Raw genomic sequence first — 15,474 nt, forward strand, 5'->3', positions numbered from 1 at the left:
CTTGGTCTACAGTAAGTTAAAGATAGCCAGGGCAACTTAGTGAGACCATCTCAAAATTTAAAAAATTAAAAATAAATAAATAAAAGGTATGGTGCTGTAGCTCAGTGGTAGAGTGCTTGCCTAGTGTGCAGGAGGCCATGGGTTAAAGCCCACACTAAGGGGTTTGGGGACAAGACAAACTATACATACCCTCTTTTCTCTCTTCTTCATTTTGAAATTCTTGACCAAAGAGGAATCCCAGTCCTGTTGACAATTAATAGCATATTAATTTCTTTCTTTGGTTAGGACACCCATAAATCCTGTGCAAATAAATTTACAGCAAACTTTAGTGAGACTACCTGAGTTACAAATTGAGGACAGAATTAAGGTCTTTGGGGTTGTAGCTATACAGCTACAGTAAGTTAATGGACTTTCTTTCAAAAATTGAAGCTATTATAACAGAATCAGGAATCAATACCACAGAGACAAGAAAAGGTTAAAGAATCAACTTCTGTCATGATTATTTCAGGTACCTGATCCTTTACTTCCGATTGCTTCTATAATTAGTTTTAGAACTTACAGTATGGAAAATGCTATACTGATTATGTTAGACATGATTCTTGCACTTAGGGACTGCTATTGTCTAATCAGATATTGTGTACAATAAAAAACTAAGGCTTTAAGTTTTGTCTCCCAATTATCCCTCTTCCTTGTCTTACAAAGAGGTTCACCACTGAAGAATGATGTGCTTTACTATGGTCTAGTTTCAATTCACTTATTGTGATCACTTGCATTCATTTTAGTGATTTTCTTTCTCTTGATTATCCTTGAAAACATAGTACCTAGAAACAGTTACACATGGGCTGGAGAGATGGCTTAGCGGTTGGGGCGTTTGCCTGCAAGGCAAAGGACTCCGGTTCAATTCCCCAGGACCCAAATAAGACAGACAGACAAAGTGACACATGCGTCTGGAGTTCATTTGCAGCAGCTGGAGGCCCTGGCATACCCATTATTTCTCCTTCTCCCTCACCTAAATGAATTTAATATCTTCAATTCACGGTCAAGTAATTTTTAAAAATTATTTATTTAATTTATTTATTTATTTGACAGAGAAAGAGGAAGAGAGAGAGAATGGGCACACCAGGGCCTCCAGCCACTGCAAATGAACTCCAGAAGCATGCACCCCCCCTAGTGCATCTGGCACTAGGGTCCTGAGGAATGGAACCTGGGTCCTTTGGCTTTGCAAGCAAATGCCTTAACTGCTAAGAAATCCCTCCAGCCCGGTGGTCAAGTAATTTTGCTACTGATCTCTTCAGCTTCACTTACAAAAATATATCAAAGTATTGGTATTCTTCAAAAATCACCTCATAGGGCTAGAGATGGTTTAGTGGTTAAGGCATTGCCTGTCAAGCCAAAGGACCCAGGTTCGATTCCCCAGGACCCACATAAGCCAGATGCACAAGGTGGCATATCCATTTGGAGTTCATTTACAATGGCTGAAGGCCTGTCTGAAATAAATAAATTTTTTAAAAATCACCTCATATAAGTTCTTGTTATATATGTATGTGGGCATAATAATGATAACAATAATAATATATGTATTATTTTGAAAGGGTGCTGCTAAATAATAACCTTAAAATAGAATTTTTTGTTTTTGTTTTTTTGCCTTTTTTGAGGTAGAAAGGTTTCACTTTAGTTCAGACTGACCTGGAATTCACTATGATTCCCAGAGTGTCTTGAACTCATGGCAATCCTCCTACCTCTGCCTCCCAAGTGCTAGGATTAAAGGCATGAACTATACCACACCCAGCTGGACACTTTTTTCCCTAGTTAAATACAGGAAGCTCCTAGGCATGTAACATGTACTTGTTACTTGGCTTGTTATATTGAAAACCACTGGCTTGTTATATAAAAAAAAAAAATACCAATAACTTTCTCTGATTTATTGTTTTGTTACGTTTCAGTCTGCAACAGAAATGACACACACATAGTCAATGAAATATCAATCTCTTCAATATCAAAATCCCAAATATCAGGAGATGACCTTTAATTAAGGAAAACTAACATGAGGTAAGAGAAAGTTGCTGTCTCACACAAGCAAGGTATCAAAGAGTTTAGATATGCTGATCACTGTTAACAGAGAATTATGCTGCTCGGAAATTTGCTCACATTCTTGTGGCTCCATCCCAGGACCTTGGTTTCCTTCTAATTGTGAAGTACAGCAAAGCTATCCTTATGAATCAGACTAATTTGGAAATAAAGCACAAGTCTACTTACCCTAAGGACAGCAAATAAACCTTGCCTGGATACAATCTTGCTAATTTTTATTACTAGCTGGGGCTTTAATAAGTAAGGGTACAGTCCAATTAGTACATACAGCTCAGCCAAATTCTGAATTCTACATTCTTATTTCCCGAAACTAAATCAATATATAAGTTGTTCTCTTATAGTTTGTGTGGATTTGTATTTTAAATTGCTAGCTGAGAATCTATAACATAACTAATAAAACAGTCAAAAAGGGTAGCTAGAGAAGAGAAGAGAAGCTCTGGTGGGAGCAGGGTGAGAAAACACAGATAATTCTTAGAGATCAAATGTTTATTACCAGTGATTCATCAGTCTTGTCAAAGCTGATATCTGATAAAATGGAACCAGATTCATCAATGGTTGACAGTCTAGATAAACAAAACAATAGGGTTAACACAGAAGACTATGGAATATAAAAGTCAGAAAAGGCTCATCGATCAGGTAACAAACATGAGCAAATTCATAGCACGAGCTTTTCTACAGAGACCACCACAAGCTGAAACTCTAGCTGTGTTGAGATGTTTTTCACAGGTTTCATGGGAAGTGTATGCATGCTGTAAGAGCAACGTAATAGTGGCTTTTTTTTTAGCAAAGGTTTTACAACAAGTAAACATTATGGCCAGGGATATGAGTGCTATTTCTGCTGAATTTGTTCTAATTTTTACAGCTACTAAAAATTCATAATTTTTATGATCAACAAGCTTCCAATTTTGTCTGCTTCCTAAGAGAAAGTATAAGCCAACATTAACATTTCATGAAATTAAGCCTAAATTAGACATAATGACACATGCCTGTAATCCCAGCACTTGGGAGGTGAGGTAGGTAAGAGAATCAAGAGTTCAAGGCCAGTCTGGGCCAAATGAGAGACTTATCTCAAAAAAAAAAAAAAAAAAAAAGCCAGGCATGGTGGTGGACACCTTTAATCCCAGCACTCTGGAGGCAAAGGTAGGAGGATCACTATGAGTTCGAGGCTACCCTGAGTCTACATAGTGAATTCCAGGTCAGTCTGGACTAGAGTAAGACTCTATCTACCTCAGAAAAAACAAACAAACATTAAAAAAAAAAAAAAAGCCAGGCATGGTGACACAAGCCTTTATTCCCAGCACTAAAGAGGCCGAGGTAGGAGGATCACCTTGAGTTCAAAGCAACCCTGAGAATACAGAGTGAATTCCAGGTCAGCCTGAGCCGAGTGAAACTCTACCTTGAAACAAAAAAGAAAAAAGAAAGAAATTAAATCTATATATCCTCAGTTCTAAAATTTCCCCACAAAACAGCCAGGCAAAAAACAAAGCATTCTAAGAATGGTGGCCTTTATCTACTTATTACACTAGGGGTGTTAAGAATCAAAGCATGGCTAAGACTATTTTAGTGATTCCATGGTCTTGGCTCACAGCAGCCTTTGCACACCAGAACAGCTACAAGAGCTCTCTGGAGAGTAAACACTGAATGTACTGCTGAACTGCCACTTTCACCTTTCAGTTTCTTAGCACTGCACAGGATTAGTTATTGATGTGCAATTTAGCACCAACATCAAATTTTACCCACAGCGAAAACAACATCCTAAGGAGAGATAAAATAAAATAATAGGGAGGACCCTGTGCTTCTATTTATTTCCTACTACCCTCCCCCAAAGTCTTTTTCTGCTTTCTTCAGCACGCATTCTAGAAGCAGTATATTTAAGAGTTCAGATAACAGGAACTTCTGACAGTTGTATTGCTTGTGACCAGATAACAACAGATGCAGTTCCCCCACCTATTGTTCCCAGTATTGCCACTGGATGGTTGGCCTCGGTTGAGAAAAGCAAGAGCTGATTTTTGCTCTTCACTTAGTTGAATGCTGCCAGATGTGTCACACATGAGTATCTCCCGAATCAGCTGAATCTGCCGTTCCTACAGACCAAAGCAGAGTAAAATATCATAGCTAGCCAGAGGAAAAACATCACCTCAAATTTATGGGACAGGCAGAAGACATTAAAGTACAGCGTTATGCAAATAGACCTTCAGGAAGACAGTACAACAATAGCATATTAATTCACATCAAAATCAGATTGTAGCTCTGATTTCTGATGGACCAAATGAACTTTATATAAAATAGTAGGGTTCAGCTATGAGTTCACACTGCTAGCCCAAAGAGAGTGATATAAAATCAGAGTTTCGGGCTGGAGAGATGGCTTAGTGGTTAAGCGCTTGCCTGTGAAGCCTAAGGACCCCAGTTCGAGGCTTGGTTCCCCAGGTCCCATGTTAGCCAGATGCACAAGGGGGCGCACGCGTCTGGAGTTCGTTTGCAGAGGCTGGAAGCCCTGGCGCGCCCATTCTCTCTCTCCCCCTCTATCTGTCTTTCTGTGTCTGTCACTCTCAAATAAATTTAAAAAAAAAAATTTTAAATCAGAGTTCCAAAATAGATTTCAGATAGAAAAAATACCTTAGTGTTGTTTTTATCCGAACAACTATTGGCTTTCCTTAAGGATCAAAGCAATGATGGATTTTTCTAAATGGTGAAGCAAAATGTATTAAAATAAATACAGGGCTGAAGAGATGGCTTAGCGGTTAAGTGCTTGCCTGAGAAGCCTAAGGACCCCGGTTCGAGGCTCAATTCCCCAGGACCCACGTTAGCCAGATGCACAAGGGGGCGCAAGTATCTGGAGTTCGTTTGCAGTGGCTGGAGGCACTGGCGCGCCCATTCTCTCTCTCTCTCTCTGCCTCTTTCTCTCTCTGTCACTCTCAAATAAATAAATAAAAATATTTTAAAAGTAAATAAATAAATAAATACAAAGCTGTAGCATCCTGGAACCAGACAATTTGAGCTTATTGAAACATCTAACACTGAACCAAGATAAATTAGTCCCTTTTAGTAAAGCTTTCCATTGTACCATGAACCATGGTGGTACATCAAAATAACTGTGATGGGAGCTGGGGAAATGTTTCAGTAGGTTAGACTAATTTCTACTCAAGGATCCCAGCAAGTGTAACCATGCACACCTGTAACCCTAACGCTGAAGGAGAGTACACACATAAGCTCACTGGGCTCCACTGCTCAGACTGAGAAATTGCAGTTCCAGGTTCAGTGAGAGATTCTATCTCAAGGAAATAAGATAGAAAAATGGTAAAGGATGACACCCAACTTCTCCTCTGCCCCCACAAGTGCTCATGGGGCAGGTTCATCTGCACACACACAAAAGCCTACACCCCACAAGTACATACCAAAAAAATGATGTATGTATGTCACAATTCTCAACTCATTGACCACCACTAGCCTTTTACACTGAGTTAGAAAGCAGTGACAAAGGAGAGTCAGAGCTGAACTACCTATATTAATGACAAAGGGCTAGTGCTCCCTATTCATAAAAGAATAAAGATATTGGGGCTGAGGAGATGGCTCAGCACTTAGAGGTACATGCTTGCAAAGCCTGATGGCCTAGGTTCAATTTCCTAGCCACCCACATACACCCAGATGGGTATTTATTTGTAGCAACAAGAGACCCTGGCATGTACAGACACGTAAATATACCTGTGTGCAAATGAAGAAATAAAATATGTGGGGGGAAAAAAAAAAGAAATTTTGAGCCAAGTGTGGTGACGCATGCCTTTAATCCCAGAACTTGGGAAGCAGAGGTACGAGGATCACTGAGAGTTTGAGGATAACCTGAAACTACATAGTGAATTCCAGGTCAGCCTGGACTAGAATGAGATCCTACCTTAAAAAAAAAAAAAAAAGCAAAAAGAAAAATAAAAAAATAAAAATAGGGCTGTAGAGATGGCTTAATGGTTAAGGCTATTGCCTACAAAGCCTCAGGACCCATGTTTGGCTCCAGATGCCACTTAAGCCAGACACACAAAGGACTGCAGTGGCTGAGGCCCTGACGTGCCAATTCTGTGTCTCACTCTCTCTAAAAATAAAGTTTTTTTAAAAAAAAGAAATTTTGGGGCTGAAGAAATGGCTCAACAGTGAAGGCTTTTGCCTCCAAAACCTAAGGATCTGAATTCAATTCCCCCAGTATCTACATAATGACAAATGTACAAGTGGTTCATGTGCCTGAACTTCATTTACAGTGGCTAGAGGCCCTGAAGCACCCATTCTCTCTTTCTATCTGCTTCTTCTCTCTCTCTCTCTCAAATAATAAATAAAATATTTCAATAAAGAAATAAAGCTAGGTGTGGTGGCACACACCATTAATCCCAGCATTTGGGAAGAAAGAGGTAGAAGGATTGAGGTGAGTTCAAGGCCACCCTGAGACTACACAGTGAATTATTCCAGGTCAAACTGGACTAGAGTGAGACCCTACCGCGGAAAACCTAAAAAGAAGAAGAAATAAATGCTTAAAAGGATGAAGATATTCTGGGAAGCATATATAATAAACAATGCACAACAAGTGTCATGATACATAGGAAGCAGAAGCAGGAGACTCACACTCAAGTTCAAGGCCAGCCTTGTGCTACATAGTGAGTTCATGTCACTTAGGGGTACACAGTGAGATGCTCTCAAAACATAAAAGAGAGCTGGCTTAGCAGTTAAGGTGCTTGCCTACAAGGCCAAAGGACCCAGGTTCGATTTCTCAGGACCCACGTAAACCAGATGCACAAGGTGGTACACGCATCTGGCGTTCATTTGCAGTGGCTAGATGCCTTGGTTCATCCATTCTCACTCTGTCTCAAATAAATAAATAAAAATTTAAAGAAAAAAAACAACATAAGAGGGCTGGAGAAATAAATGGCTTAGTGGGTAAGGCATTTGTCTGTAAAGACTAAGGATCCAATTTTGATTCCCCAGTACCCACATAAGCCAGAAACACAAGGTGGCACATGCATCTGGAGTTTGTTTGCAGTGGCTGAAGACCCTGATGTGCCCGTTCTCTTTCTCTCTCTCTCAAACAAATACAAAACATAAAAGAATACAGGTGTGGTGCTACACACCTTTAATCCCAGCAGACGTAGGAATGCTGTGAGTTTGAGATCACCCTGAGACTACATACTGAATTCCAGGTCAGCCTGGGATAGAATGAGACCCTACTTTGAAAAAAAAAAAGCAAATGTGCAACAGCCAATAACTTTATAATTAACTTTGTAAATAACTTTTAACTGCTGAGCCATCTTCCTAGTCCCCAGCCAATAATTTATAATAGATCAAGTATGCTATAATTTCCTTGGAGTTCTTTACATTTATTTTGTTTTTATTTTTGTAGTGCTAGAATCCAGAACCAGAACCTTGTGCATGCAAGGCAAACAATCTACAAACAGAACATCCCTAACCCTTTCATTTCAATCCTTTAAATTCACTCTTGAAATCTGTCTTGTAAAGTTTCAGGTCAAAAACAGAAAATAAATTTTTATTTTAATCTAAAGAGTAAGGTTTGGGGCTGGAGAGATGGCTTAGCGGTTAAGCGCTTGCATGTGAAGCCTAAGGACCCTGGTTCGAGGCTCAATTCCCCAGGGTCCATGTTAGCCAGATGCACAAGGGGGCGCACACATCTGGAGTTCATTTGCAGTGGCTGGAAGCCCTGGCACACCCATTCTCTCTCTCTGCCTCTTTCTCTCTCTGTCGCTCTCAAATAAACAAACAAACAAAAAAAGAGAGAGTAAGGTTTGGGGTTGAAGAGATGGTTTAGTGGTAAGGCACTTGCCTGAGAAGCCTAAGGACCAAGGTTCAATTCCCCAGTATCCACATAAGCCAGATGTACAGGTGGTGCATGTGACTGGAGTTGATTTGCGATGGCTAGAGGCCCCGGTGCGCCCATTCTCTCTCTCTCTCTCTCTCTCTCTCTCTCCTCCTGTCTCATAAATAAATAAATAAAATATTTTTTAAAAAAATAAAGAATAGGGGGCTGGAGAGATGGCATAGCAGTTAAGTCCTTGCCTATGAAACCTAAGGATCCTGGTTCAAGACTCAATTCCCCAGGACCTACGTAAGCCAGATACACAAGGTAGCACATGCATCTAGAGTTTGTTTAGAGTGGCTAGAGGCCCTGATGTGCCCATTCTCTCTCTCTGCCTCTTTCTCTTTCTGCTGTCACTCTCAAATAAATAAATAAATAAATAAATAAATAAATAAATAAATAAATAAAAGAGTAAGGGTCACAGGTTGTAACTTCAGCTTTAATAATAGGCAAAATGTCAAAAAGTAAACTTTTGAGTCCTTTAATGTGGAGGAAAACATGTTGTATTTGGCAATAAACAGTATCAGATGCTGTCTCCTCATCCCCCATCACTGTTCTAGCATACAAAACAATACACACCAGCTTTGCACATTCAGCCTCAGCTCGCTGTCTCCGTTTGATCTCTACATCCACTTGATTACGAGCATGTTTCAGCTTAACATCCAGAGCACTACGTTCAGTATCTGCTTTCATCAAAAGATCTTTGTGTTTCCCCAATTCGTGTTCTGTTCTCTGCCACTTCTTCCGGCAATCCTCAAAGTCCTTCGCCAACTGGATGAATCCAACTGAGGACAGGTAAAAACTTTAATAATTCAAGTACCAAAGAGTATAACTGCTCATATAAATAAGTCCTAAAGTTAGCTTCACTCTAAATACAAATTAAGGTCCAGCTGAACTATGGTCAAACTCAGGCTGAAAATAACTAGAAACAGATCCTAGATATGTCTGTCACTCTCACTGAGAACTTTGTGGGGAGCAATTCCTGATTCAAAAGGCTATGTACTTTTGGCTTAGCTGGTGGCATATACTATGGAATATGTAACTCATTAGTCACCTGGCTCCTGATGTCACCAGCACTGAAAGCTCCTAAACAGAAGGAAATCAAAGAGGGATACCTTTGGGGCTGTAGTCACATACAGGGACAGTTACATACAACAAAAAACAGCCTCCTTTACAGTCACACATTACTGCACTGGAGATGTTAAACAGCAAATTCAAGTGTAACTGCTGTACTATGCTCCAGTTGAGATAGATTAATATTATAGATGTCTAAACCTGTAATTCCATTCAGCTATATAATTATACAAATATTGATTTGAAAGTAAAGAGACAATTTTCTTTTGCTGGTTAACATTGCCCTGAAGGGTACAGTTGCAAAAGCAAGAGAAAAATCATACCAGCTTTTAGAAAGTCCAATAGCAACATGTGGACTCTCTTCAAATGTCTACAAAGATAGCATTACTTCCAAGGGGGCACCTCAAAGCAAGATGACCCTGGTAGCATTCACCCTTATTGCCTGCTACTGGTGAAGACTGTTCCACAATATATTTGTAAAAGTCTCATACAATTTTCCACTTAACCTCAATCTATCTCTAACCATCACTCTCCACCACCACGCCGTAGAAACGTTCCAAGGTGTACTTGCTAATGGTCAAACTAACCCAGTTAAGATCATACTAGGACATAGTCACACAAAGCTAATAGATTTTTTGATAGTAAAGGCATTTTTCCTGTTGGAGTTTAGCCTAATTATAGAAAACAATATATATATTCCTTTTAAACAACTTTGTAACTAAATTTTAAACTTATAAATGAGGATACCAATTCATTCTAAAGAAAATAAGACATACAGAAATTCATTTTTTAGCAAATAATCTTTAGCAAAATAGCATGACAGTTATGTTTGACAATGCCAATTCCAAGGATTGAAAAATAAACTATTAGGGGTTGGAGAAATGGCTTAATAGTTAAGGTGCTTGCCTGTGAAGCCTAAGGACCCAGGTTTGATTCTCCAGTACCCACATAAGTCAGATGCACAAGATGACACATGCATCTGGAGTTCACTTGCAGTGGCTGGAGGCTCTGGCGCACAAAATTCTCCCCTTCATGTCTCTCTCTCAAATAAATAAAATATTTAACAAAACAAAACAAAGTATCAAGCCAAGTGTGGTGGCACACACCTTAATTCCAGCACTGAGGAGGTTAAAGTAGGAGAATCACTGCGTGTTACAGAGGACAGCCTGGGTTAGAGTGAGACCCTGCCTCAACAAAAAAGCCGCGCGTGGTGGTGCACACCTTTAATCCTAGCACTCGGGAAGCAGAGTTAGGAGGACTGCTGCAAGTTTCAGGCCACCCTGAGACTACAGAGTGAATTCCAGGTCAGTCTGGGCTAGAGTGAGACCCAACCTCAAAAAATAAATAAATAAAATACAATAGCTGTGGGCTAGAGAGATGGCTTAGTGGTTAAAGCACATGCCTGTGAAGCCTAAGGAACCAAGTTCAATTTTCTAGGTCCCACTAAGCCAGATATGCACATAGTGGCACATGCATCTGGAGTTTGTTTGTAGTGGCTAGAAGCCCTCGCACACCCATTCTCTCTCCCCCCTCCCTCTGACTGCAATAAAAAAAAAAAAAAATCTTCAAGAAAAGAAGAAAAACAAGTCAGGCATGGTGGCACATGCCTTTAATCGTAGTACTCAGGGTGGGGGATTACCATGAGTTTGAGGCCAACCTGAGACTACATAGTGAATCCCAGGTCAGCCTGGGCAAAAGTGAGACCCTACCTTGAAAAACCAACAAATAAATAAATAAATAAGGTATCACCATGCATAATGGTGAATGCTTATAACCCTAGGACTAAACAGGCAAAGACAGAAGGATCAACATGAGTTCTAGGCCAGCCTAGGTTACATGAGACCCTGTCTCAAAATTTAAACTATGTGCCAGGTGTGGTGGCGCACGCCTTTAATCCCAGCACTCGGGAGGCAGAGGTAGGAGGATCACCGTGAGTTCAAGGCCACCCTGAGACTCCATAGTGAATTAATTCCAGGTCAGCCTGGGCTAGAGTGAGACCCTACCTCAAAAAAACAAAGAAAAAAAAAGGAAAAAAATTCAAACAATGGTCTAGAGAGTGGCTTAGTAGTTAGGGTGCTTGTCTGTAAAGCCAAAGGATAAATAAAATATTTTTTAAAACTTCAAACAGGGGCTTGAGGGATGGCTTCATGGGTAAGGTATTTGCCTGCAAAGCCAAAAGACCCAGGTTCGATTCCCCAGGACCCACGTTAGCCAAATGCACAAGGTGGCATATGCGTCTGGAGTTCATTTGCAGTGGCTGGAGGCCCTGGTGTGCCCATTCTCTCCCTCTCCCTCCTTCCCTCTCTGCCAAATAAATAAACTTTAAAAAAAAATTCAAACAAATAAAAACAGTGGATAAAGCACTTGCCATACAAGCATGAGGACCTGAGTTTGATCCCAAATACTCATGCTAAAAAAAAAATACCAGACATGGTAGTGTGGTTTTATAATTTCAGCACACAGGAGGTTGAGGCAAGGGGATTACTGTGAATTCAAGGTCAACCTGGGCTACAGTGTAAGATTCATCTCAAAGAAGAAAAAAAAGCAACATCTTTAAAAATTCTGCATTTCCCAGTTCATGAAACAAGCATGAAATTGGCAACTAGTAGCAACTATTACCTGGAAAGATAACTTGATAATAAAAAAGCATGAATAAAGTCCATTTAGTTGACCCTTTGGAATGAGAACTCATTAAATTTTTTGTTGTTGTTTTTTGTTTTTCAAGGTAGGGTTTCACTCTAGCCCAGGCTGATCTGGAATTACCTCTGTAGACTCAGGGTGGCCTCCAAACTCAAGGTAGTCCTCCTACCTTTGCCTCCCAAGTGCTGGGATTAAAGGCATGTGCCACAAGGCCTGGCAAGTTCTGACCATTAATAAGTAATCATCATTTTCTTTTCAGGCAACCTCAATTAAAGTTTTAAGGGGCTGGAAAAATGGTTTAGTAATTAAGACACTTAAGTCTAACGACCCAGGTTTGATCCCCCAGTACCCACATAAGCCAGATGAATCTGGAGTTCGTTTGCAGTGGTTAGAGGCCCTAGCACGCCCATCTCTCTTTCAAAAACAAGTAAAAATAAAATATTTATCTATATCTATCTATATATATAGACATAGATTTTTTAAATTGTTTTTTGAGGTAGGGTCTCACTTTAGCCCAGGCTAACCTGGAATTCACTCTGTATTCTTAGGGTGGCTTCAAACTCACGGTGACCCTCCTACCTCTGCCTCCCGAGTGCTGGGATTAAAGGTGTTTGCCACCACACCCAGCTAAAATATATGTATATACTGAGGTAGGGTCTTACTCTAGTCCAGGCTGACCTGGATCACTATGTATCCTCAGGGTGGCCTTGAACTCATGGCTATCCTCCTACCTCTGCCTCCTGAGGGCTGGGATTAAAGGCATGTGCCACCATGCCAGGCTTAAAATAAGTATTCAACACACTTTAGCAATGTAGAAAACCCAAATCAGAAATCTCTGGAGGCTTTTTTTTTTTTGCACAGACCAGCTCAGAATGACTTACGGATTTCATTTCCTTCATTGATAATCTCCAATCGGCGCACAAGCTGCTCAAACAGAGTCCACAAATTCATCATTGTAGTATCCATCTTTCTGCCAAGAAATCACATATACATTAGGGATCCTGCCTCCTCCCCTTGACAAAAGATTTAATAATAATCCAATACAGCCATCAATGATCAACACCTGAACTCTTCCACTAGCAGCTACTATTATGAGAATCTCAAGCTAAGTGATGTTTTGTAATCCTTATGAAAAGAAAGCAAGAATGTTTTTCTTTTTTCAAAGATTTGTTTTTACTTATTTATTAGAGAGAGACAGACAAAGAGAGATAATGGGCACAACAGGGACTCCAACCACTACCAACAAACTCTAGATGCATGCGTCACCTTGTGCATCTGACTTACATGGAACCTGGAGAATCGAACCTGGATCCTTAGGCTTTGCAGGCAAGTGCCTTGACTGCTAAGCCATCTCTCCAGCGGTTTTTCTTTTATCATTTTTGTTTTGTTATGCATTTACTCAGACAGGATCTTTCTGTTGTCATGTGCCACCATGCCGGGTCAAAGTTAGAATGTTTAAGACTCACTTGAAAGTCAGAAAATCACTTCAGTCCTCTGAAGATAATATCCCTTTTCCCTGCCTACCTCTTTCTCCCAGTACTGCTCCCTGAAATGGCTTTGGCTAAGGCAGTAATTAGAAATGAGCATGTCAGTTGATTACAAGGTGCTCAGCCACAAAATGCAGTTCTGCAAGTCTAAGCTATTAAGTAATATAAATTTTTTTTTCCTACTTTAACCCTTCTGGTCTTAGAAAACCTGCAATGTAACTTAAAAGGTTTATTTTTAATTTTATTTTTAGCTCATATCCTGTCACCACTGCCTCTTACAAGGTAGGACATGGTCAGCACATTTCTTACCAATGGCACAGATGACATCACACAAGTGATTAAGTGGGAGAATTGCCAGCTCAGCAGCACAAGAATTATTTCTTTAATGCAGGGTTCTCTGCTGGACTATGTGCAGGGACTGTGTCTAATAAATTTATACTAAGTATAGGCAAAGGATTATGTTATACCACATTCTGGCATCAGAGAGACAATATACCACCTTCACAGTACGAAGGGCAAAAGAAAAATCATTTGTTAGTGTGCTCTATATAGTGAATTTCAGGCTTTATATTTCCCCCCAAAAGACCTGCTGATATTACATTAAAAATGCAGGCCTTGAGCTGGGAAAAGTGTTCAGTAGGAAAAAATGCTTGCTTGTATAAGCCTGACCACCTGAGTTCAGATCCCCAGAACCCACATAAAACTAAAGTAGTGCAAGTCTGTAACCCCAGCATGCCTATGACAAAATGGGGTCAAATAATCCTGGAGAATTCCTGTCAACTTGCAAGCCAGTTCACCTTCAGTGAACAGGGACCCTGCCTCAAATCACTGTGGTAGATGAGAACCATCACTTGAAGTTGTCTTCTGACTTCCATACATGCACTATGGCATGTATGTACTAAACTTTCACCCAAACAAATACACACAAATATTAAAGTGGGGGAGAATGGTCCAGCAGGAATAGGTGCTTGCTTGCAAAGCCTGACAGCCTGAGCTGAATTTTCCCAGTCCCCACGTAAAGCTAGATGCACAGTGTAGTAGTTCATTTACAGCATCAAAAGACCATGAGGTACCTCTTTCTGTCTCTAATAAATAAATAATATTTTAAAAGCATAGCCAGAGTCAGGCGAGGTGGCGCATGCCTTTAATCCCAGCACTCGGGAGAGCAGAGGTAGAAAGATTACCATGAGTTCAAGGCAACCCTGAGACTACATAGTGAATTCCAGATTAGCCTGGGCTAGAGCGAGACCCTACCTTGAAAAACCAAAAAAAAAAAAAATTTTTAACTTAATTTAAAAATGCAAAAACAAGGCTGGAGAGACAGCTTAGTGCTTATGGCATTTGCCTGCAAAGCCAAAGGACCCAGGTTTGATTCCCCAGTACCCATATAAGCCAGAGGCACAAGGTGGCACAGCCATCTGGAGTTCATCTGCAGTGGCTGGAAGGCCCTGGTGCACCCATTCTCTCTCTCTCTCTCTCTCAAAAGAGATAACTAATTATTTTAAAAAACATAACAAAGGGCTGGAGAGATGACTTAGCAATTAAGGTGTTTGCCTGAGAAGCCCAAGGACTCACATTGGACTCTCCAGGTCCCACATAAACCTGACACAGAAAATGACACAAGTGTGCAAGATCACACATGCGCACAAAGGAGCACATGTGTCTGAAGTTCAATAGCTATGGCTGAAGCTCTGGTGCACCAATTCTCTATTTCTCTCTCGCTCTTGCTCTCTCACATTAAAAAATAAAAATAGGCTAACCAGGCATGGTGGCGCACGCCTCCCAGCACTGGGGAGGCAGAGGTAGGAAGATCACTATGAGTTCAAGGCCACCCTGAGAATACAGAGTGACTTCCATGTCAGCCTGGGCTAGAGTAAGACCCTACCTCGAAAAACCAAAAAAAAAAAAAAAAAAAAAAAAAAAAAAAAAAAAAAAGAAGAAGAAATAAGCCAGTCTGTTGGGCTTACCTAAAAAAAAGCAAAACAAAACAAGATGGAGGGACTGGAGAGATGGCTCAGCAATTAAAGGTACTTGCTGGGTAAGTTTGGCTCGTGTTCAAATCCCCAGTACTTACATAAAGTGAAATGCACAAAGTGGCCCATGCATCTGGAGTACAACTGTTCTTTCTCTTTCTCCTATCCCCTCGCTAAAAAAAAAAAAATGTGAGGAGGAGCTGTGTGTGGTAACACACACCTTTAAGCCCAGCACTCAGAAGGCAGAGGTGGGAGGATCACTGTGAGTTCAGCCTGGGTTACAGTAAAACCCTACCTTGAAAAGCAAAACAATAAATAAATAAATTTGAGAGAGCAACTGAGTAAGTCACCAAATGTCAACCTCTGG

At 40.4% G+C, this 15,474-nt stretch overlaps 1 protein-coding gene across 4 annotated transcripts in view; it reads right to left on the reverse strand.

The window, feature by feature from the left end:
- Positions 1–15,474, reverse strand: part of Racgap1 (Rac GTPase activating protein 1) — a 50,639-nt gene that overhangs the window by 22,433 nt on the left and 12,732 nt on the right. For 3 of the 4 annotated variants that reach the window (XM_045153493.1, XM_045153492.1, XM_004649821.2), the window contains exons 2-6: positions 12,529–12,617; positions 8,513–8,718; positions 4,036–4,172; positions 2,582–2,651; positions 190–243 (exon numbers count right to left, since the gene is read on the reverse strand). In XM_045153493.1, coding sequence (XP_045009428.1) covers positions 190–243; positions 2,582–2,651; positions 4,036–4,172; positions 8,513–8,718; positions 12,529–12,613 — 552 coding nt within the window. In that variant the 5' untranslated portion in view covers positions 12,614–12,617. The remainder of the gene's footprint in view (positions 1–189; positions 244–2,581; positions 2,652–4,035; positions 4,173–8,512; positions 8,719–12,528; positions 12,618–15,474) is intronic. The other variant, XM_045153494.1, reaches the window with a different exon arrangement.

Source organism: Jaculus jaculus, chromosome 6 (assembly GCF_020740685.1).
Source record: "Jaculus jaculus isolate mJacJac1 chromosome 6, mJacJac1.mat.Y.cur, whole genome shotgun sequence".
In the NCBI taxonomy this organism is placed as follows: Eukaryota; Metazoa; Chordata; class Mammalia; order Rodentia; family Dipodidae; genus Jaculus; species Jaculus jaculus.